Here is a 24,793-nt window from a genome sequence, read left to right as displayed (position 1 = left end):
CAAGGCCAGTGTCAATAAACAGAGAAGAGATTGAAAAAGAGAAGTCAGCCAGCCAGCCAGCCAGCCAGCCAGTCAGCCAGTCAGCCAGTCAGCCAGTCAGTCAATAACATGTAGGTATCAGCTCTTCCCAGTGGGACCAGGTATTTGTAGTGTCAGAGTAGATCTCCAACAGAGCGTAGGGGGATGAGGGAGAGGACTCAAGTCTGTGGAATCTAGCCAATCAAAGAGCATTAAGGGTATGATGAAGAAAGCAGGGTCTGTGTAGTAGAATGCTAGCTTCCAGTTAGAACACTAGATACCTCAATGGCTCCAACTGAGAATCTCTTTGTATTTCTGTGTGGCACCATACAGAGAACAAGCCAATGCCATCACACTCCGTGTGCTAGCAGCTATCCCTTTCCAATAAGCATAATTACAGTCACACAGAGCTGCACAAACCCTGAGCGAGCCATTACAGGGAAAAAGAATGCAACTATTGACAGGACACGAAGACAGGTTTCTCTCCAACAAAATCGAAGGGGCCCTTTTAGGTACAGGTCTCTCTTGCAAAAGCGATTTTTATCTCAATGAGGCAAACCTGTATAAATAAGGGTTAAATAAAAGGTAACGTTTCCCTTCCCTCCTGCCATCCATCCATGCATCCATCCTCTGACACCCCAAAAGAAAAGGAATGAAATTAACAAATAAATAGATAGATAGAGGACCGGAGAGAAAGACAGTTAGTTGCTAACAACTTTGGAAGGAAAGAAGCATGCCTCACAAAGTGCTCCAATGATTAGTCATTTTCTCCTGATGGAAAAAGCTGCAGGTGCCCAGGTACAGAGACCCCCTGCTGCTCTGAATCTAACACAGGAGTCAGGACACAGAGGAACCTAGCTGCATTCACATCACATTCAGTCCTTAGCACTGCTACCTTTAACAAGCCAGGCCACACCTAGCACTGATATAGTGGTACCCTCCATTAGACACCATGATGATGAAGGCTACAGACATATCTGGGCTAGGCCAGACCTGAGGCAGAGCAGAGCTGCCACACTGACTGGACTCAGCTCATCCATTTTCCCTCTCCTCCTCTGATTGTTGGTATTATTTCAGTGGGGCAACAACAAAAATGTTTGCATTGGAATAATGGTAATAACACGGTTATAGTTACTCTATAGTGTAAAGTGCAACCAATATGTTTCTAAAAGGGGCTTCTGAATATCCACAAGGTTATATAGACTCTGGAGACTCTCAAAAAACATGAAAGAGTAGGATAGGTAGAGATTACAAAGTGTCTTTGAAAAGGAGAAGTAGCAGAAGAAAAGCAGGAGAAGAGGTAGTAAACATGGGTGATGTGTTCTTACCCTTGGTGACAGGCTGTAATTTGGAGGAGCGTTCTGAGTCAGGGGAGTGGAGGGGCTCTGGCTCCTTCAGACTCTCCAGCAGCAGGAAGGGGTCGTAGTCAGGACTAGTCAGGTCTGACAGGTTCATGGGGAAATACCTGGGGCTGTTGAAGTTCTGGGCCCCATACACACAGCCATGCAGCACCTGGGGATAGAGAAGGGGAGATATGGGAGAGCGGAGAAAGCCCAAAGAAATCAATCAATTAACACTACAGTAGTTTTCTATAGAGAGAGAAAGAAAGAAACAGAGAGAAAGTAATTAAATTATCTGCCAATCCGTCGCAGTGTGTTTCCATGGAGACAGAGAAACGGTGGTAATGGGAAGAGAGAATGCTGTGATTGAGTACTGACTATTGAGGAGTGAGTGATTCTGGGTGCACTCAGTGCCAGCTGTGGCATGCATTAGGAAGGAGGCCCCCCAGTCTGTATTAAAGGTGTAACGAAGCAGTCCTGAACTGGTCCACCATTAATGACTTAAAAGAGAGACAGATAGACAGACACCCTGCCACAGAAACCCACCGCTAATAGCTCCATTAGTAAATGAAAGAACCCTAAACACAAAGAAGTGCTACTACATGGGTTGGGTTCGGCACTCCACGGTATGCTGCGTCAATGCTAACCAGAGATCCCTGCTAGCATATGTACAAGTAAAAACGGATACGTCGGCATTAAATATTGTCTTGAAGTCAATCAATTCACAACGCTACTACAGAAAGATCATTTAGAAAGTATGGGCAAGGGTTCCATTTGGGATTGGGCATACCTTATAGATACAGCTGAGGACAGACTTGTCTGGCATGTCCTTGTCAGGGCTGAGTGATTGGACAGGCTGCAGCAGAGTCTTTGGAGGCAGAGCCATCACCCAGTCCAGCAGGCACAACAGCAGAGACACCACCAACTAGTGACAGACAGGCCACAACAAATACAGTTTGATTTAATCAATAAAGCAGAGAACAAAATACTGGCTCATCATGAAAACAACTAAATTGTACTTCTGCAAAAAACATTATTATTATTATTATTATTAATAGGTCTCCATTTAACTAGGAGAGCTGTGTATGAGGTGAGGTGACATACCCTCTTGTCCAGTTCATGAGGGGAAGATTCTGTAGTGGGGAGTAGGTGAGTTATGGTCGCTATGAGGATCTGAAACAAAATTGAAAGCAAAAAGATACATAGTATTGTTTTATAATGAAAAAGGCTACTCTTCAAAAGCTCCAGGAATAATTTACATATAGTACCAGTCAAAAGTTTGGACACACCTACTCATTCAAGGATTTTCTTTATTTTTACTATTTTCTACATTGTAGAATAATAGTGAAGACATCAAAACTATGAAATAACACATATGGAATCATGTAGTAACCCAAAAAGTGTTCAACAAATCAAAATATATTTTATATTTGAGATTCTTCAAATAGCCACCCTTTGCCTGGATGACAGCTTTGCACACTCTTGGCATTCTCTCAATCAGCTTAATGTGGAATGCTTTTCCAACAGTCTTGAAGGAGTTCCCACATACAGTGAGGGAAAAAAGTATTTGATCCCCTGCTGATTTTGTACGTTTGCCCACTGACAAAGAAATGATCAGTCTATAATTTTAATGGTAGGTTTATTTGAACAGTGAGAGACAGAATAACAAAAAAATCCAGAAAAACGCATGTCAAAATTTTTATAAATTGATTTGCATTTTAATGAGGGAAATAAGTATTTGACCCCCTCTCAATCAGAAAGATTTCTGGCTCCCAGGTGTCTTTTATACAGGTAACGAGCTGAGATTAGGAGCACACGCTTAAAGGGAGTTCTCCTAATCTCAGTTTGTTACCTGTATAAAAGACACCTGTCCACAGAAGCAATCAATCAGATTCCAAACTCTCCACCATGGCCAAGACCAAAGAGCTCTCCAAGGATGTCAGGGACAAGATTGTAGACCTACACAAGGCTGGAATGGGCTACAAGACCATCGCCAAGCAGTTTGGTGAGAAGGTGACAACAGTTGGTGCAATTATTTACAAATGGAAGAAACACAAAAGAACTGTCAATCTCCCTCGGCCTGGGGCTCCATGCAAGATCTCACCTCGTGGAGTTGCAATGATCATGAGAACGATGAGGAATCAGCCCAGAACTACACGGGAGGATCTTGTCAATGATCTCAAGGCAGCTGGGACCATAGTCACCAAGAAAACAATTGGTAACACACTACGCCGTGAAGGACTGAAATCCTGCACATATACAGGGCCGTCTGAAGTTTGCAATTAACATCTGAGTGATTCAGAGGAGAACTGGGTGAAAGTGTTGTGGTCAGATGAGACCAAAATCAAGCTCTTTGGCATCAACTCAACTCGCGTGTTTGGAGGAGGAGGAATGCTGCCTATGACCCCAAGAACACCATGCCCACCGTCAAACATGGAGGTGGAAACATTATGCTTTGGGGGTGTTTTTCTGCTAAGGGGACAGGACAACTTCACCGCATCAAAGGGACGATGGACGGGGCCATGTACCGTCAAATCTTGAGTGAGAACCTCCCTCCCTCAGCCAGGGCATTGAAAATGGGTTGTGGATGGGTATTCCAGCATGACAATGACCCAAAACACACGGCCAAGGCAACAAAGGAGTGGCTCAAGAAGAAGCACATTAAGGTCCTGGAGTGGCCTAGCCAGTCTCCAGACCTTAATCCCATAGAAAATATGTGGTGGGAGCTGAAGGTTCGAGTTGCCAAACGTCAGCCTCGAAACCTTAATGACTTGGAGAAGATCTGCAAAGAGGAGTGGAACAAAATCCCTCCTAAGATGTGTGCAAACCTGGTGGCCGACTACAAGAAACGTCTGACCTCTGTGATTGCCAACAAGGGTTTTGCCACCAAGTACTAAGTCATGTTTTGCAGAGGGGTCAAATACTTATTTCCCTCATTAAAATGCAAATCAATTTATAAAAATTTTGACATGCGTTTTTCTGGATTTTGTTGTTGTTATTCTGTCTCTCACTGTTCAAATAAACCTACCATTAAAATTATAGACTGATCATGTCAGTGGGCAAACGTACAAAATCAGCAGGGGATCAAATACTTTTTTCCCCTCACTGTATGCTGAGCACTTGTTGGCTGCTTTTCCTTCACTCTGCGGTCCAACTCATCACAAGCCATCTCAATTGGATTGGCGTCGGGTGATTGTGGAGGCCAGGTCATCTGATGCAGCACTCCATCACTCTCCTTCTTGGTCAAATAGCCCTTACACAGCCTGGAGGTAGTACCACTAATCGCAAACCAGATGGGATGGCGTATCGCTGCAGAATGCTGTGGTAGCCATGCTGGTTAAGTGTGCCTTGAATTCTAAATAAATCAGACAGTATCACCAGCAAAGTACCCCCACACCATCACACCTCCTCCTCCATGCTTCACAATGGGAACCACACATGCGGAGATCATCCGTTCACCTACTCTGCGTCTCACAAAGACACGCCGGTTGGAACCAAAAATCTCAAATTTGGACTCATCAGACCAAAAGACAGATTTCCACCGGTCTAATGTCCATTGCTCGTGTTTCTTGGCCCAAGCAAGCCTCTTCTTCTTATTGGTGTCCTTTAGTAGGTTTCTTTGCAGAAATTCGACCATGAAGGCCTGATACATGCAGTCTCTTCTGAACAGTTGATGTCGAGATGTGTCGGTTACTTGAACTCCCTGAAGCATTTATTTGGGCTGCAATCTGAGGTGCAGTTAACTCTAATGAACTTATCCTCAGCAGCAGAGGTAACTCTGGGTCTTCCTTTCCTGTGGCGGTCCAGTTTCATCATAGCGTTTGATGGTTTTTGCGACTGCACTTGAAGAAACTTTCAAAGTTCTTGAAATTTTCCAGATTGACTGACCTTCATGTCTTAAAGAAATGATGGACTGTCGTTTCTCTTTGCTTATTTGAGCTGTTCTTGCCATAATATGGACTTGGTCTTTTACCAAATACGGCTATCTTCTGTATACCTCCTTACCTTGTCACAACACAACTGATTGGCTCAAACGCATTAAGAAGGAAATAAATTCCACAGATTAACAAGGCACACTGTTAATTGAAATTCATTCCAGGTGACTACCTCATGAAGCTGGTTGAGAGAATGCCAAGAGTGTGCAAAGCTGTCATCAAGGCAAAGGGTGTCTATTTGAAGAATCTCAAATATAAAATACATGATTCCATACGTGTTATTTAATAGTTTTGATTTCTTCACTATTATTGGAATGAGTAGGTGTGTCCAAACTTTTGACTGGTACTGTACCTTATTACATAAATAAAATGGAGACGCAAATTTACCTGAACTATTTTCTTTGGAGTGTCTGGCGGGAATTTCTGAAGGTCATCGACATAGTTTATGAGCAGGTGCAGAATGTCGGAGGCCACCAGCGCAACAGTTTTATTTGGAAACTGAAAAACAAAACAGAAAAACATGCAGACATGAACACACACTGACTACTCTCAGCAGATGTAGTGTAGCGCAGGGATGGGCAACAGGCGGCCCGTTTGGTTGTGCATCAGCAATTTATCGCTTGTTTTATCAGTCAATGACAGTCACTTAATAAGCCCATGTTAGCTAACATTTTGTAAATTGGTAAATTAGTCTAGCCAGCTAAATTTAAATTTGTAGTAATCATGGTTGATTTAGTGACCGGGGGGGGCGCCCATTTATTTTGTTAGTCACTCACTCAGATATCATATTAAAAACTGAAAACATTTCTCTCCAGCTTATGGCATAATTAGTAGAATTGCATGAAATTAGTTATAACATTGCTAAATCTTCTCTCCGCTCCATGGCAAAATGGTAGAATTGCAGCAAACTTGCTTTAAAACTGCCCCCACACACATAGGGCCCCCAAAAGGCTAGGGGTCTGACTGCATGTGTGGGTATGGATGTGGGTACGCAGACCCGTGAGCCACTGCGGCCCCTCATGATGAGTTCAGATTTTATGGCCCCCACCCCCATCAAAGTTGCCCATCCCTGGTGTAGAGCCAAGCTGACAGGAGAAAAACAGCACACTGTGTCAGAGACGGTCTTGATCTGTGATCAGGATTAAGATGTGGATGAGCCTAATTCTGCTGACTGGAAGAGGCCCATAAACGCATTGTGAGGGAGGGTGGGGGGCTCGACCATCCTTCTCCTCCCATTGTGAGGGTGTAGGCTGCAGGGGCTCAGGGAGAGGCAATCCTCCTGTCTCCTGCTCCTCCTTCTGGCTCCATCTTAACTGCTTAAAAATCTCCTCCCCTTCATCTGCACCGATTGGAAAATACTTCATAGGTGAAAAGGTGACAGGCTTTCAACCTGGTCAGTTATTTATTTCAGATCCTTGCAATAAAGGAGGTGAAGAGAGGACTGACCTTTTAGACAATTGAGAAAGTCATTGTGAGTGTGTGAGGGGCTCAGGGAGACAACCCCCCTCCTCTTCTTCTCATTGTGACCCTGGCTCAGGAAGAGTGCAGAGTGCTTCTCCAGAGCAGCAGTGCCAATGCCCACACAAAACAATGGGCCGGATCACCAGCCATCCCATTTGATTGGATAACAGTATGGAGAGGAGGAGGGAGAGAAGGGGGGCCATTTGGCGAGCACCCTCATTTCAGACGACAGAAATATAATAATTCCTTGAGGTCGGTGGAGCATGCATTCTTCACTGGATTAGCCTTCGCCTTCTGTCTGAGCAGAGTGGAGAGCAGTGGAGAAGCCAAACATGTTGACAGTCAGGCCAGATTTAGCTGGGTTGGAGTTGGGTGGTGTGTGTGAGGTGGGTGGGGGGGCCAGAGCAGACCAGTCGGTACTGTCAGTAAGCTTCTTCTGGCTACTCAGTGCAGCCCATCGCTCTCTCTCTCTCCAGGCAGGCAGGCTGAAACTAACTGTGCCAGTAAACACCACACAGACCAGGGAAGGCCACAGGGAGAGACTGCTGCGCTACTGCTAACCAGGGACTGCAACAGTACACTTCCCATGGCAAGGGATGAAGGCAAGGCAACACATTTCAAATTTCAAGTCAATGTGCATGGCAGATGACTCCAATGATGCCAATAGCACCAAGGTTATGGGTTCAATTCCCGCAGCAATCACATACTAGAAATGTATGCACTCACTCACTGAACTATTAGTCACTTTAGACAAAAGCATCTGCTAAGTAAGTGGCATATTATATATAGCTACCTTCAGAGTGACACAGACGACGTTGAGGGCTTCTTTGATCTGAGGGTGTTGGGTGCCGTGGACCAACTCCTCACACAGCCAGATACCCAGACTGCACAGGGCCACACACCTGACGGGGGGAGGGGTGGGGGGGGACACAACACAACTCCCATTAATTTTCAATTGGGCTGTTTTTTGTTTAACAGACATCTTAACCCATTATAAATAACGTCACATGTTAAAGTTGGTAACCAATAAACCAACATGAACACATACAAACAGTGCATTTGGAAAGTATTCAGACCCCTTGACATTTTCCACTTTGTTACGTTACAGCCTTATTCTAAAATGGATTAAATTGTTTTTTCCCCCCCTCATCAATCTATACACAATATACCATAATGTCAAAGCAAAAACAGGTTTTTAGAAATGTTTGCAACATTTATGAAAAATAAAAACCTGAAATATCACATTTACATACACTACCGTTCAAAAGTTTGGGGTCACTTAGAAATGTCCTTGTTTTCTAAAGAAAAGCAATTTTTTTGTCCATTAAAATAACATCAAATTGATCAGAAATACAGTGTAGACATTGTTAATGCTGAAAATGGCTATTGTAGCTAGAAACTGCAGATTTTTTTATGGAATATCTACATAGGCATACAGAGGCCCATTATCAGCAACCAGTCCTGTGTTCCAAACAAATAACTTTCTTCTGAAACTCGTCAGTCTATTCTTGTTCTGAGAAATGAAGGCTATTCCATGCGAGAAATTGCCAGGAAACTGAAGATCTCGTACAACACTGTGTGCTACTCCCTTCACAGAACAGCGCAAACTGGCTCTAACCAGAATAGAAAGAGGAGTGGGAGGCCCCGGTGCACAACTGAGCAAGAGGACAAATACATTAGTGTCTAGTTTGAGAAACAGACTCCTCACAGGTCCTCAACTGGCAGCTTCATTAAATAGTACCCGCAAAACACCAGTCTCAACGTCAACAGTGAAGAGGCGACTCCGGGATGCTAACCTTCTAGGCAGAGTTGCAAAGAAAAAGCCATATATCAGAATGCCCATTTTACTCTTTTGTTTTTATTGGCCAGTCTGAGATATGTATTTTTCTTTGCAACTCTGCCTAGAGCGTCAGCATCCCGGAGTCGCCTCTTCACTGTTGACGTTGAGACTGGTGTTTTGCGGGTACTATTTAATGAAGCTGCCAGTTGAGGACCTGTGAGGAGTCTGTTTCTCAAACTAGACACTAATGTATTTGTCCTCTTGCTCAGTTGTGCACCGTGGCCTCCCATCCTTTCTATTCTGGTTAGAGCCAGTTTGCGCTGTTCTGTGAAGGGAGTAGTACAGAGCGGAATAGCCTTCATTTCTCAGAACAAGAATAGACTGACGAGTTTAAGAAGAAAGTTATTTGTTTCTGGCCATTTTGAGCATGTAATCAAACCCAAAATTGCTGATGCTCCAGATACTCAACTAGGCTCAAGAAGGCCAGTTTTATTGCTTCTTTAATCAGCACAACAGTTTTCAGCTGTGCTAACATAATTGCAAAAGGGTTTTCTAATGATCAATTAGCCTTTTAAAATGATAAACTTGGATTAGCAAACAACGTGCCATTGGAACACAGGACTGATGGTTGCTGATAATGGGCCTCTGTATGCCTATGTAGATATTCCATTAAAAATCTGCAGTTTCTAGCTACAATAGCCATTTACAACATTAACTATGTCTATACTGTATTTCTGATCAATTTTATGTTATTTTAATGGACAAAAAAATTGAATTTTTAACAGGGCCCATAGGGCTCTGGTCAAAAGTAGTGCACTATATAGAGAATAGGGTTCCATTTGAGACACAGAGGGTGGCAAGGGGAGTACACTACTCCCCACTCCCCCATAAGCCTACAGTCAGTGGATTACTTCAGATGACACTTGGCTTAATCTGTATGTCTGGCTAGGTTATAGTATGGATGACAAGACATTATTATTTTGCCCTCCAAAACCCCAGCTCTCATGGCCTATTGTCTGCCACTACCATTATCATCATTATTATTACATTAATCTGCTAGGCAGATGTCTTCCTCAGGTCAGAGAGACAAAGACTGCTTACTCTCATATGCTAGTAATCTACCTAACAAATGTCTATGTATGTTTTTCGTATATCTATGTCAGTGTAGTCTGTAAATGTTTATTGTCGTTTAATTCAAGGCCTCGAGATGCGAGAAAAATACCTGGCTGGGGCTGAAGGCTCATCTCTGGCTGAACTCAGGATGTGTTTGATGATGTGTTCCTAAAACAGAGAACTGAGTCAATCAATCAATAGACGGATGAATGTACGAATCAGCCTGTTTTATTCTCCAATTAACAACCGGGCTCCTGCAAAATATGTAGGTCTGCTGAAAACACGGACGCACACCCAGACGACACATACAGACAAAACAGACTCCCTATTGGCTGAATTAACCAGTGCTTTGTCATTCACAGCCAGACCCAGGCTATCAGATGCCATCGTGTAAAATTCTCTGTCCAAATATGAAACGCTCTCATGCATGGAATTAGCTCTTTAACCAGCAATCAACCAAAAGCGGCACAATAACAACAATGTCCCGTGAATGGGCGCCTGTGGCATAGCTAATCACCCATTAGAGAGTTAGCTAGGCTAGCGCTGCTGCTCCCTCAGTACCACAGGGATAGAAATAAAAAAGGTAATTGGGTTTAATGTGCGTTTGATACAACATCAAACAGTATGTGGCTTAGGTGGTCTAACGGTTACTAGTGATCTAGTGGTTAATGCTGCCACCTCCAGTACATTAATGCCGGTGTCAGTATGGGTAATAATCTCAACTCCCACTGCCCTTTGACACACTTTCCAATATACCCCTCTCTGACCATCTGGTAAAATCATACAAAATGACCACTTCTCTGGAACCGGTTCCTACAGGTTGAAGTAACAGAGTAAAGCAGGTTGAAGACAGAGTTAAGCAACCACCCCACATGAGGATAGTTACCTTGACGTCTCTGAACTTGGTCATGACCACGTCAGCGGTGGTGGGGTGCAGGGCGGGCAGCTCCTCATACAGGTTAGGGAAACACACCAGAGAACCCAGCAGGATCTGAGCCTCAACCCGCGGGGCCTGACAGAGAAGGATGGACGGACGGACGGACGGGGGTGCAAACACAGAGAAGATGACAGTGTTGAAACAGACTATTGAACTGTACTGGGGGTCAGTGTAGTGTGGTGCATTCAAACGTGTGTACAGCAGTGGTCACCAACATTTTCTGAGTCAAGATCACTTTCGCAGTCAAAAAGCAGATTTTTATTTTTCATATGGACTTTAAAAAATGTAACATTAACCTAATAAAAACAGTTCTGTAGGAATGAGGTTTGGGCAGTAGGCCTAATACATTATCACATCATATTGGCTATGCCTGGCCTGCCAATATTGTTATTCTCAGACCATTTTATATTTCAAATCCCAGTCAGATTTCATCACTAGCCTATGTCAATCTACTATCCCCATAGTAGAAAAGTTTACCTATTCTATTGGACAGGATGTCGTTCTGTGCGAGAAAGAAACAGCTTATTCTGAACAGACTCTGGGACAGTTGTGGGACGATAGATCCCAAATTCATACAACCAGTAGGCCTAGGCTACATCAAACAAATATTTAAAAAGCAATGAGTCGGATGCAACAGAACTTTTAGCTTAAAATGTTGATAAACTATTATTTCTTCATATTATAATCGCAGCAATGTGCACAAGTCAGTAGGCTAGGCGTGAATGTTTATTCTATAATGTAATTAGCAGGAAAACACAGTTGTCAAAAGCACACTGAACATGTGCGCGGTTTGATGTGAGATATTCAAATATCAATTCGAAATTTAGACCAAGTGGAAATCTATGGGTTGCTAATATGACTTGGATTGTGCCTTTGAAAACCAATAGAACATGAGAGAAATAGGCTACCGGTGTTAATGGCTTACGGAAGTCTTTATAAAATAATTGCCTCCACTTTTCTATAGTCGGATTTTGGCTAGGCTACTTTGAAACAAGATACATGCCTCATAATTTGAAGCAAAAAACATTCAGGTTTCAAACAAGTATGTTTTCAAAATGCATACTGCCTCCAGCTCATTGCAAAGCAGTGTGTGACATGCTGAAGCCTGCCTACGGTTGTCTATGCACTTGAATGAGAAGCACGCTTCAATTACCAGTTGAGAAATAAAGACTTCTGGGAAGGCTTTCCACTAGATGTTGGAACATTGCGGCGGGGACTTGCTTTCATTCAGCCACAAGAGCATTAGTGAGGTCGGGCACTGATGTTGGGCAATTTTGCCTGGCTCGGAGTCAGCGTTCCAATTCATCCCAAAGGTGTTAGATGGGATTGAGGTCATGGTTGAAACAGGTAAGGGCCTTCCCCAAACTGTTGCCACAAAGTTGGAAGCACAGAATCGTCTAGAATGTCATTGTACGCTGTAGCGTTAAGATTTCCCTTCAGTGGAACTAAGGGGCCTAGCCGAACCATGAAAAACAGCCCCAGACCATTATTCCTCCTCCACAAAACTTTACAGTTGGCACTATGCATTCAGGCAGGAAGCGTTCTCCTGGCATCCGCCAAATCCAGATTCGTCAGTCGGCCTGCCAGATAGTGAAGCGTGATTCATCACTCAAGAAAATGAGTTTCCACTGCTCCAGAGTCCAATGGCAGCAAGCTTTACACCACTCCAGCCGACACTTGGCATTGACCATGGTGATCTTAGGCTTGTGTACGGCTGCTCGGCCATGGAAACCCATTTCATGAAACTCCCGACGAACAGTTCTTGTGCTGATGTTGCTTCCAGAGGCAGTTTGGAACTCTGCAGTGAGTGTTGCAACTAGGGCTGTGGCGGTCACGGAATTTCGTCAGCCGGTGATTGACAAGCAAATAACTGTCGGTCTCACTGTAATTTACCGTTAATTAACACAAACACATTTAGCGTCTCCTGGCTTCCACAAATAGCCTACAAGCCACTGATGCTGACCTTTGGAACATCTACATTTAAAAAAGTCTAAAAAATCCACGTAATATAGCCAACACCTTCAAAATAAATCCATGATTTATTTTAGACAGGTCTAAAGAAGCATGAAATGAATAAAATGTAGTCTATTTCAGAAGAACAGAATAGCATACTCCGAGTTGTCCTTATGTTAGTTAGGTCCTGATCTGGCTATGTCAAATGGCTGTGGGCTACACTAGTTCATTTAGCAGACAAGATTTGCTTAGAATTCTGTGGCATTATTTTATACTATGAAGAATACAATTGAACAAAGCTGAATAAAATAGAAAGGATATTTTCTCCAAACGATTTGAGGGAGTGCGCACATGCGGCTATTCTGTGTTGAGCGGTTAACAAAGAAATAGGTATTCCTATTTGCTTAATTTAGAGTTATTATTGTAACTTTAGTTGTTTAGTTTTATATGTTTTGATTTGTAATACATTGTAAAACTGCATGATGTGACTAATGATGATTTGAAAAAAGTAGCTTGAAAAGGCATGAGCTCTGCTTTGTTTTTTATCAGTCTATCATTCACAATTTGACAAGCACTTGATAATGCCTAGAATTTCACAGCGGCATCCCCTTTGTGTGGCCGTAATGCACCCTAAAAAAATCCATGCCTTTTGTGGCCAGTGGCCGTTGTGCCCTTCTCCCTTAGTGCTGTGCGCTCTATCACGTGATCGGGTCTTCTCACAGGCTACAAGTGAAGACAGACATCGGGGACGCAACTGCGTGCGTCCTTATCCAATTCCGAGGTGTATATTGACGATAATAGAAGAACTGTCCACATTTACTTTTCGTCAGCAAACAAGATGAGTAGGCTTAACGACCAGCAAAAGCACTAGCCTATGTCAATCTACTATCCCCCATAGTACAAAGGTCGACCTATTCTATTCTGTGCGAGAAATAAATATTCCAAAACATAGTTTGGGACAGTTGTGGGATGCAATAGATCTCAAATTAATACAACCACTAGCATCAAAAACCTTTTTTACGCAACCGATCAGAACTTTTAGCTTAAAATGTTGATAAACTATTAGGCTATTTATTCACATAATAAGCGCAGCAATGAGCACATGGTAGTAGGCTATAAGTGTGAATGTTTCATTAGCGGAAAACACCATTATCAAAAGTGACCGCAAATGCAATTATGCATGTAATGCTTTTATTATAAAGGTGCATTTTTAAGGTGAAAATTATGTTCCCCAAACTTGAAACTCATGCGCTGCTTATGTATGCCAGTTAGGCTCTACACCCCTTGTGCTTAATTTTAAGAAGTTATTTGGCCACTTTAGTTGTGATACAAACCTTATTAAAACATATAGGCCTATGGGCTAGGCTACATGAGGTGTGGGACTATGATTTGAAAAAGTCGCAAAAAAAAGGCTTTGTTTCTTATGCTGCGCATCATACACAAGTGATAATATATCATTCACAAGTGATAGGCTAATATTGTCACCCATTAGACTATTCTTGATTTAATCTTGTATTTACATATACTAAATAATATATGTGTGAAATTTGTTTTGATTTAGAATGGACCATTATCATGCATCTATATTGAAACAGGGTCAGTGGAAAAAAAAACATGTCATCTATGCACTTAAATCGCGAACGGAGGACGCTTTTCCCCATGGTTTATTTTCATGCCAGCCAGGTAGGCCATACTCCTGTTGTAAATATAAGCAATGTGCTTAATATTAGGAAGTTGAGAAATAAATATAGTAGGCCTAGCCTATAGAAAGTGGATCCTCCTCTTTTTAGTAGAGGCCATCACTCTGTTTTCTCGCACAATTGCATAGCTTATTGAAATGTTGCGCAACATGAGCTCATGGGCTTTCATGAAGTGTTTGATTCGATTTTCGAAAACATTTGCATTGATGTCAGAGTGATTAGAGGGACAATAGAGTGCTGAGTACCAGGCAGTTAGCAAATTTGGTAGGCTACTAATGACCATCAGCAGTATCAGAGCTAGGAGAAGCTTAATTACCGTGACGAAACGGACACGTGGAATTTGACTGCTTTCATGACTCGTGACCTCCGGTGTGGCGGTAATACGGTCAACGCAACAGCCCTAGTTGCAACCAAGGATATTTTTATTTTTTTTACACGCGACAGCACTCAGCAGTCCCGTACTGTGAGCTTGTGTGGCCTACCACTTCGCGGCTGAGCCGTTGTTGCTCCTAGACGTTTCCACTTCACAATAACAGCACTTACAGTTGACCCGGGCCGCTCTAGCAGGGCATAAATTTGACGAACTGACTTGTTGGAAAGGTGGTATCCTATGACGGTGCTACGTTGAAAGTCACTGAGCTCTTCAGTAAGGCCATTCTACTGCCAATGTTTGTCTACGGAGATTGCATGGCTGTGTGCTCGATTCTATGCACCTGTCAGCAACGGGTGTGGCTGAAATAGCCGAATCCACTAATTTGAAGGGGTGTCCACATACTTTTGTATATATAGCGTATTACATAGCCTACTCCAGCTGTAAAGTGTTGCCATGAACTCAATATTGAGATGTGAATATATCATTTATTTATCACAGAAAGCTGTGACTCTCCTCTCTGTAAATAGAACAATAGTTGTTTTGAAAATATATTTTTCCCGCAATTTCATTTTGAGCAACAGTCACATGGTTGTGCTTACTAGAATGCACCTCCTTGTGCACAGATGGAAGAGGGAGTGGCTCACTCACACAGCAGCCGTCAGTGAAACAGGGACAGGCAGATACTTTCATATGGTTAATTAATTTTGGGTCAATTGCACATTACTGTTTGAATAATGTCATGATATAAACAAAACAAAAATAGTGAACCAAAAACTAACGTGACCAGCTAAAAATTCACTGGCACCCTAGCTACCATTAAAAAATTGGTGTCGCACTGCAAAGTCAAAGGGTCGCAAATGAGAGAGTGTTTTAGTCGCAGTTTTGAGCCCTGATTATTTTTGTTAATATGGAATCAGAGAGGGTGAATGGTGGAGGTGTTCTCACGTTGAGGGAAGAGCAGGCTGTGACTCTGCTGGCTGCAATGATGAAATCCAGGATGAGCATGGTGGCCCCGGGAAGGCCGATGGAGAAGAACCGAGGAGAACAGTGCTTAATGATGGTGTTCACTATGTCCTGAGAAACACAGAGAGAGTGACAGAGAGAGAGAGAGACCAATATTCACCATGATGTGAGGAGATTGGCAGATTGCCACACTTGAACACACACACACACCTGGTCGACATGCATGAGGCCACAGTGCATGATGTTGTAGAAGTGTGTGAGGAAGTCTGAGTTGGGCGATACGTCCTGCCTCCTCTTCATGATCTTACAGATGAGCTTGTAGGCGTGAAGCTTTCCCTGTTTGTACCTCTCAGTCAGCATGGTCGCCTGTACAGGGGACAACAAGCAGTCAGTGACACAGATACAAGAGCAGAAGTATAACATTGTTCACTTTTACATCAGTGTCATGGTAAAAAGAATGCTCGCCTGTATCTGTGCATTTGTTTCCCTGCAATTCCAAGGATAACGTGTGAAGAAGTGAAGTGACTTTTCCAGGACTGATTATATAAGGGAGCGGTGAGAGGTACGTACTTTGAAGAGCCAGGGGGTGAGGATCCGAAGGGGAGGAATGAGGACCGGGGGAGGAGGAGACGACTGGTTGTCCAGAGAGATCCCCAGATTATCTCTGATCTGATGCGAGAGAGAGAGAGAGAGGAGAGAGAGAGAGAGAGGGGGGAGAGAGAGACAAAGAGTGAGTGAATGTTGTTTGTGAGTGTCTTGCACACACCGATCTAGTCACTTCCCCTGACAAACCAGTCTGATGTGTGATGCGAACTAAGGGCCTGTCAATGTATGGAGTATACAGTCTGATTGGTTCCCATATGGTTCCTTGCCTTGGCCAGGTTCTGCCACAGCTCACAGAGGTAGTCAAAGACCTGCGCGTGGATCTCTGGGTCCTTAATGGTGTTCACATCTCCCAGAATGCCTAGCATCCTCCGCCACATCACCGTGGCAACGTCAGCGTGCCAACCGGTCAGCGAGCCACCAGCCATCACACTGCAGTCCTCTGTAGGAAACTCACTGGTTTCTGAGACGAGGGAGATGACACTTTTTAGTACACTTTTAATATACGAAAGGCTGTGTGTTGTGCGTTTGTGTTGTGTGTTAGGTGATGAGAGCAGTGTGTGTGTGTATTACCCAGGTCATCCGGAGTCTGTACTACAGAGTGATGTAGTTTCTCATCCAGCTGCAGGTCCTTGTGCTGCAGCGCTACATGTTCCGCGGTCAGCGTGGCTGGGGACGGGGTCTGGGAGCGGGAATCCCCCAAGGAATGCATCGGGGACGCACTCTCTGAACCTGGAGGGAGTCACAAACAAAGAGATGTAATTAATTAGGTAGTAATTATACAAGTTGATTGGATTTCATCCATATTTTATTATGGATTTCTATGGGTTTTTCCAGATGATCGAAGTGCTTTAGTTAAGTGGGAAAGTCACCAAGATGTATAAAAGGATGAGTGATGTGGACATTGAAAGCTGATGTATTCTGATTTGTTTATCTGCAGCTCTGACCTGTGATGGTGACGGTATCTGCAGACAGGCCATGCTGGCTCAGACTACTGGTCTCAGAGTCAATGTGCAGGGTGGTGAGGCTGGACAGCTCCTGTTCCTCTGCAGTCTGGGGTACTCCTCCCAGGCTAGTGTTATCCTGGTCCAACGACCCCGCACCACAGCCATCCGGACCAAAGCTGAAATCTAATAGTCCCACTAAAGTATGTCAAGAACAATCTACAATCCACTCTACTCCAATACTATGTTACACCGCCATGTTTTTACACAACCAATATGCATGCATAGCAAGTGAGGGCTAGCAGCAGCCGTGGTGACGTCAGACTCACTTTCAAACTTGCAGTTGGCGTACTGGAAGGCGTTAAAGGAGTCTGATTGGCTGTCGGAGCTGATTAAGTCGCTGCTGCTGCCACTGGCGGGGGAGGTCCACTCGGAGGGCACGCCGGGGTCGTCCACGGGTCGAGTGGCGTTCTGACGGTTCAGGAGTTCTGGCAGGTCCTTGGGGATCTCCAGACTACCGGGGCTGCTGCCACGCCTGGTCGTACCCTGCAAAGAGAGGTAGATAGGACAGAAGAGAGAAGTTAGTACTCTGATGTTAGGAATAAAGTTAACACTCAGGGAGCATGAGCTGAGGACATTCACTTATTCACTCAGCTCATAATCTAAATATACAGTGGGGAAAAAAAGTATTTAGTCAGCCACCAATTGTGCAAGTTCTCCCACTTAAAAAGATGAGAGAGGCCTGTAATTTTCATCATAGGTACACGTCAACTATGACAGACAAATTGAGGAAAACATTTCCAGAAAATCACATTGTAGGATTTTTAATGAATTTATTTGCAAATTATGGTGGAAAATAAGTATTTGGTCACCTACAAACAAGCAAGATTTCTGGCTCTCACAGACCTGTAACTTCTTCTTTAAGAGGCTCCTCTGTCCTCCACTCGTTACCTGTATTAATGGCACCTGTTTGAACTTGTTATCAGTATAAAAGACACCTGTCCACAACCTCAAACAGTCACACTCCAAACTCCACTATGGCCAAGACCAAAGAGCTGTCAAAGGACACCAGAAACAAAATTGTAGACCTGCACCAGGCTGGGAAGACTGAATCTGCAATAGGTAAGCAGCTTGGTTTGAAGAAATCAACTGTGGGAGCAATTATTAGGAAATGGAAGACATACAAGACCACTGATAATCTCCCTCGATCTGGGGCTCCACGCAAGATCTCACCCCGTGGGGTCAAAATGATCACAAGAACGGTGAGCAAAAATCCCAGAACCACACGGGGGGACCTAGTGAATGACCTGCAGAGAGCTGGGACCAAAGTAACAAAGCCTACCATCAGTAACACACTACGCCGCCAGGGACTCAATTCCTGCAGTGCCAGACGTGTCCCCCTGCTTAAGCCAGTACATGTCCAGGCCCGTCTGAAGTTTGCTAGAGTGCATTTGGATGATCCAGAAAAGGATTGGGAGAATGTCATATGGTCAGATGAAACAAAAATATAACTTTTTGGTAAAAATTCAACTCGTCGTGTTTGGAGGACAAAGAATGCTGAGTTGCATCCAAAGAACACCATACCTACTGTGAAGCATGGGGGTGGAAACATCATGCTTTGGGGGTGGAAACATCATGCTTTGGGGCTGTTTTTCTGCAAAGGGACCAGGACGACTGATCCGTGTAAAGGAAAGAATGAATGGGGCCATGTATCGTGAGATTTGCCAGTCTCCAGATCTCAACCCCATAGAAAATATTTGGAGGGAGTTGAAAGTCCGTGTTGCCCAGCGACAGCCCCAAAACATCACTGCTCTGTGTGTGAAACAGTGTGTGAAAACCTTGTGAAGACTTACAGAAAACGTTTGACCTGTGTCATTGCCAACAAAGGGTATATAACAAACTATTGAGAAACTTTTGTTATTGACCAAATACTTATTTTACACCATAATTTGCAAATAAATTCATTAAAAATCATACAATGTGATTTTCTGGATTTCTTTTTCTCATTTTGTCTGTCATAGTTGACGTGTACCTATGATGAAAATTACAGGCCTCTCATCTTTTTAAGTGGGAGAACTTGCACAATTGGTGGCTGACTAAATACTTTTTTTCCCCACTGTATATATATACAGTGCCCTCCACAATTATTGGCACCCCTGTTTAAGATGTGGTCGAGGACTTCCAAAAATTCTCATATTTTTTTAAACAACATAGAACCCAAATGCAAAAAAAGAGAAAAATCCAACCTTTTATTTAAGTACATTACTTTGGTGTAAAAAAAAAAATCACACATTTAGAAAAAAATAAACTTTAAATCATGTGTCCCACAATTATTGGCACCCCTGATGTTAATACTTTGTACAACCCCCTTTTGCCAACAAGACAGCACTTAATCTCCTCCTATAACATTTCACAAGATTGGAGAACACAGAGAGGGGGATCTTTGACCATTCTTCTTTGCACAATCTTTCTAGATCATCTAGTGTCCTGGGTCCTCTCTTATGCACTCTCCTCTTTAGCTCGCCCCACAGGTTTTCGATTGGGTTGAGGTCTGGGGACTGAGATGGCCATGGGAGGACCTTGAGTTTGTGACTGCTGAACCATTTTTGTGTAGATTTTGCCACATGTTTTGGATCATTATCCTGCTGAAAGACCCAATGACGACCCATCTTCAGCTTTCTGGCAGAGGCCATCAGGTTTTTATTTAAAATGTCCTGGTAGTTCAAAGCGTTCATAATGCCATGCACCCTAACAAGGTTCCCAGGGCCTTTGGAAGAGAAACAGGCCCACAGCATCACAGATCCTCCACCATACTTCACGGTGGGCATGAGGTGCTTTTCGGCATACTCATCTTTTGTTTTACGCCAGACCCACTTAGAGTGTTTGTTGCCAAAAAGCTCAATCTTAGTCTCATCTGACCAAAGCACACGATCCCAGTTGAAGTCCCAGTGCCGCTTAGCAAACTCCAGACGTTTAGGTTTGTGAGTGTTAGTGAGAAAAGGCTTTTTCCTTGCATGCCTCCCAAACAGCTTGTTGGCATGTAGAGAGCGTTTGATGGTTGTTTTGGAGACTTTGTGACCCCAAGATGCCACTCTTTAATGCAATTCTGTGACAGTGAGCTTAGGACTTTTTTTTACTTCTCTTACCATCCTCCTCACTGTGCGTTGTGGCAAGATAAACTTGGGACCTCTTCCAGCCTTGTTTGTCACTGTTCCAGTTGTTTTAAACTTCTTAATGATTCCTCTGACTGTAGATACGGGCAAGTTAAGGCGAGTGGCTATTTTCTTGTAGCTATTGCCTGACTTATGAAGGTCGACACAAATCTGCCTTACTTGAATGGTGTGTTCTCTTGTCTTTGACATGTTGACAAATGGGTAAGAGAATTAGGCCTCTGTGTCACGTCATATTTATACCCCAGGGAAACAGGAAGTCATGAATTACTAATTAAAAGTTCCTAGATACCCTGACCAACTTTAGCAACTACAGAAAAATATATTTAAAAAAAAATCAATTATAATTTTCAGCGGAATTGTTAGGGGTGCCAATAATTGTGGGACACATGATTTCAAGTTATTTTTTTTCTAAATGTGTGATTATTTTTTTTACCACCAAAGTAATGTACTTAAATAAAAGGTTGGATTTTCTCTTTTTTGCATTTGGGTTCTATGTTGTTTAAAAAAAAAGAGAATTTTTGAAGTCCTCGACCACATCTTAAACAGGGGTGCCAATAATAGTGGAGGGCACTGTATATATGTGTGTGAGTGAGTGTGAGAGAGAGAGAGAGAGAGCAAGAAAGAGAGAAAGAGAGAGAGAAAGAGAGAGAGAGCGCGCGCGCGAGAGAGCGTGAGAGCGAGAGAGAGAGAGAGAGAGAGAGAGAGCGTGAGAGAGAGAGCGTGAGAGAGAGAGCGTAAGAGAGAAAGAGAGAGAGAGCGTGAGAGAGAGAAAGAAAGAAAGAAAGAGAGAGAAAGAGAGAGAGAAAGCGCGCGAGAGAGCGAGAGAGAGTGAGAGAGAGCGCGCGAGAGAGAGCGCGCGAGAGAGAGAGCGTGAGAGCGAGAGAGAGACAGAGAGAGAGACAGAGAGAAAGAGACGAGAGAGAGAGAGAGAGAGAGAGAGAGAGAGAGAGAGAGAGAGAGAGAGAGAGAGAGAGAGACAGCAGGATATAAATAGAGAAAAGAAAGAGAATAGAAGGGCGACTTACAGAGGTGCCTCCCGCTCGCAGACGCTCTTGGATAAACTCGTCCATCAGGTCGCCAAAGTTTTGGTTGCTGTTGCCTGCATCACTGGACACAGGCCGCATCTTCTGACAAGGGTCCTCTTTGTTGGCTGTGTTCAGGCAGGGAGCAGAGGACACACTTCACCCCACCGTCCTAGATACTGACACAAACAGCACTACAACTACAAGCATCTTCACATCCCTAGCATACAGAGCTCCTCAACACAATACCATTGGGATAAAAGCTTGAATTCATGTCATTCCTATAGGTTGTGGAGAATGTTAAGTTAAGAAATGTGTGCCTGCGTAAAAGTATCAGTCAATACAGTAAGGTAACTGTAGTGTTGTATGTGCTGTTACATAGAGAACAATAATTAAGGTAACTGATGCACAAAGCTCAACAGAACAACCTTAAAGAAAAGCCAACCAACACAACCGAGTACAACCAGTAAAGCGATGCAGGAGTTACTCACATGCATTCCCAGAGAGAGAGGAGAGAGAGGAGAAAAGGAGAGAGAGCAAGAACCTTGCTTTGTCCAGGCCATGAGTACAGCACACCACAGAACAGAGATTAGTCAAGCTATGTTAACTGAACTGTGGTTAGGTGAGAGTGGCCAGTGTGTTAACTGGATAGTGAAGGGATAACTGAACGATGGGGCAGCATACAAACACAAGGCCATGATACATTATTAAACAGAGCGGTAGTGGTTATTATATGCGTTGGGCTGGATTGTCAGAGAAGCAGAGAGCATTGTTTGTCCCCATCATGCCCTGTGACTTCACATTTATCTGGTTAGTCTGAGCTTTTAACTAGGTTTTAGTTCTAGTGACCTGCCATTAAAAGTGTGTCTACTGCCCTAAGAAGCCACTATTGCTGTTCTGTTAACACACCTTGCCAAAATCTTTGCGTTAACTGTCAATGTTAAAATAGTATCGGGCTACTACAGTAAAACCCAGGCAAAGAAAAAAGACATTGGACTTTGTGGTAGTGTGTCATTGAGATGACTCAAGAGGACCCAGCTCAATGCTTTCCTGCCAGTTGGTGGTGCTGAAATTCTATTCTCCATCAGATGGGCTATACTGCCTTCACCTGGTTGAAGGTATATTGACATGTCAGAGCATCAGCATACATTTCCCAGGCTCATGTTCCTGTATATATGAAAGCAATGGACTTCAGAGGACATTATAATACTACACTATGTGTGTTATATGTCAATGTATTATTGTAAATTAGTTAGTTAGCCTGTTTTCGCCTGATGTGATTGTAGAATTGATCTCAGTGTGTGCAGTGAATGTGATGTACAGTATGGTGTTGTGTGCTCTGAGAGAGAAGGCTGAGGGGGAGGTGTGAGGCCACATGCAGCATCCAGGGAGGGAAGAGGAGGGGCAGCAGAGATTTAGTCCCAAAAGCTGGAGGAGGAGGAGGAGGAGGGGAGAGCCGTCCCAGGAGGAGAGGAAGGGGGGCCTTCGGCCGGGCTTTGGTTCTTTTTTTGGATTGTGTCAGCTACAGTACTTTAAAACAGGAAACAAAAAAAAAGCTTCAATTCAATCCACATTCAGCAAAAAACAGTTAATTAAAAACGGAAAAGACGGAGGAGATAGAACGGTGGTGCTTTGTGTTTTTGTTTAGTTTTGTCGTTTTGTTTTCCATGTTGTGGTAGTGCCTTGGAGCACAGCGACGCAACTCAAGTCTCTCACCTGGTGCTTTTCTTCCAAAATAGCCCAATACATGAGTGTATAGGTCCCTCAGGGGCGCCTCTGTGGCCCCGCCGGGGGCTTTGCTGTGCCGCTGGGGAGACGCGGAGCCGGAGGTGTGGGCCTTGGGCTTGGAGAGAGCATGGACCACAGATTTATACACACCGCCCAACAGAGCCCCCTGCTGCTGCCGAGAGGGACTGATCCCCGACTCCGCATCCTGGGACCTGGACCGGGTCCCACGGGGCCGAAGGGCAGAGCGCCCCAGACGGACACGTCCTTGCCTTGTTGCATGACCCCCCACTCCACTGGCCTCCCGATCAGGCTGCTCCCCGTTTCCGCTCACCCCCTCCCCTCCTGACCTCTCTTTACCCTTTGACCCCCCCACCCCCACCCCTGCCCCTCCAGACCCCACCCCTCCTACAGAGTGGCTGCTGAAGTGGCTGAGGCGGCGCAGCCTGGTCCTCCAGTGGGCCTCCTTGTAGTCTAGAGGGTTGTGGAACTGGACAGACTCTGTGGAGGGCCGGAAGCTGACGTGCACCCCTCCCCCGTTGTGCTTTTTGGGCCTGCCCCGGACCAGCCTGGGCTTGAGGGCATGGTGGAGGGAATGGGACTGCTGCTGGGGCTGAGGGGCCTGTTGGCCTGAACCTCCTGTCTCGTTATTATACTCACACTCTGTGGCATCCTGCCTGACCAAGTGGGGCTCTTCCCTATTCTCTGTGCCCTGAGTAGTTACCTGCTGGTCTAGACTAGAGCTCCCCCTGCTGGCCAGCTCCCAGTCATCACTCTGCTCCAGACACTCATAAATGCTCCTCTCAGGAGGCTGCTGCTCTGCACTGTCCTCCTCTGCTGAGTCCAAGCTGCTCTGCTGCCTTACCTGGACCTGTCTCCTGACCCGCTGTGACCCTGACTGTACCGTCACAGCCACAGCACTACCATCCAAAGCATCACTAGGGCAACACCTCTCCCCCCATCCACCTCCCTCCTCCAGGCTTCTTTGCATCAGGTACTCCCTGAGAGAGCTAAGCAGGTCCTCCTCCCCCTCAGTCTCCCCCTCCTCCTCTCTCTCGGAGGACTGGGTGAGGGTGGAGGAGAAGGAGGTTCCACCACACGTCCAGTCAGGGGGGCAGGGGCCTATCATCTGCCACAGGTGGTCATAGATGCTATCCCCCACCTCCAGAGAGGCCACCCTGCTACCTGTGGCAGAGGGGGGGTTGGGGGGGTGCAGGGCGTGGTTGTGGGGGACAGAGACAGCGGTGGTGGAGGTGGGGTGAGAGGGGGGACTGTCAGGGACAGGAAGAGCACCTTTGACCCTCTCGGCGATGAAGGGCTCCATGATGTCGGAGGCGCTGCTGCTGCGGGGGAGCAGGGGCCCCTGGGGGTCCAGGTCGCCGGACCCTGAAAACAACTCAGAGGCCGGGGTATCCTCGCTCTGGGAGCAGTGGTGGATCCTGGGGGCCCGAGGGGCCATCGGGGGATCCTCCATATCTGGACAGAGAGGGGACACAGAGCACAGCTCACTGGAGATGGGTCCTACCAACTCTACATGCAGGAAACACAGCGACGGGAATGGATCAGTAACATACACAACACTGTGGTCCAGCGATATGATCTTATATAGTTGGCAGACATGTCCATATGCAGCTTCTGTGGGCATTGCAAAATCAAACCAATTGCATGTCTATAATTGCCTACACATCTAATATACAGGTGCAGCTCAATAAATTAGAATATTGTGGAAAAGTTTAATAATTTCAATAATTCA

The 24,793-nt window shown here is 44.7% G+C and overlaps 1 protein-coding gene across 4 annotated transcripts in view; it reads right to left on the bottom strand.

Annotated features, from left to right (window-relative positions):
• ralgapa1 (Ral GTPase activating protein catalytic subunit alpha 1) overlaps nucleotides 1–24,793 on the bottom strand; it is a 94,816-nt gene that overhangs the window by 36,178 nt on the left and 33,845 nt on the right. For all 4 annotated transcript variants that reach the window (XR_005995369.2, XM_041848003.2, XM_041848001.2 and 1 more), the window contains exons 18-33: nucleotides 24,334–24,516; nucleotides 21,319–21,443; nucleotides 17,450–17,666; nucleotides 17,124–17,306; nucleotides 16,750–16,908; nucleotides 16,446–16,639; nucleotides 16,144–16,242; nucleotides 15,784–15,939; nucleotides 15,556–15,684; nucleotides 10,534–10,659; nucleotides 9,757–9,815; nucleotides 7,548–7,656; nucleotides 5,681–5,791; nucleotides 2,463–2,531; nucleotides 2,149–2,283; nucleotides 1,347–1,530 (exon numbers count right to left, since the gene is read on the bottom strand). Coding sequence is in view for 3 of the 4 variants with exons in the window: in XM_041848003.2 (XP_041703937.2) it covers nucleotides 1,347–1,530; nucleotides 2,149–2,283; nucleotides 2,463–2,531; nucleotides 5,681–5,791; nucleotides 7,548–7,656; nucleotides 9,757–9,815; nucleotides 10,534–10,659; nucleotides 15,556–15,684; nucleotides 15,784–15,939; nucleotides 16,144–16,242; nucleotides 16,446–16,639; nucleotides 16,750–16,908; nucleotides 17,124–17,306; nucleotides 17,450–17,666; nucleotides 21,319–21,443; nucleotides 24,334–24,516 (2,238 nt within the window). In the remaining variant the exon portion in view is untranslated. The remainder of the gene's footprint in view (nucleotides 1–1,346; nucleotides 1,531–2,148; nucleotides 2,284–2,462; nucleotides 2,532–5,680; nucleotides 5,792–7,547; nucleotides 7,657–9,756; nucleotides 9,816–10,533; nucleotides 10,660–15,555; nucleotides 15,685–15,783; nucleotides 15,940–16,143; nucleotides 16,243–16,445; nucleotides 16,640–16,749; nucleotides 16,909–17,123; nucleotides 17,307–17,449; nucleotides 17,667–21,318; nucleotides 21,444–24,333; nucleotides 24,517–24,793) is intronic.

The sequence above is a fragment of the Coregonus clupeaformis genome, chromosome 25 (genome assembly GCF_020615455.1).
Source record: "Coregonus clupeaformis isolate EN_2021a chromosome 25, ASM2061545v1, whole genome shotgun sequence".
NCBI classification, from domain to species: Eukaryota; Metazoa; Chordata; class Actinopteri; order Salmoniformes; family Salmonidae; genus Coregonus; species Coregonus clupeaformis.
The sequence above is the reverse complement of the archived record's forward strand: the minus strand, read 5'-3'. Positions and strand labels throughout refer to the sequence as shown.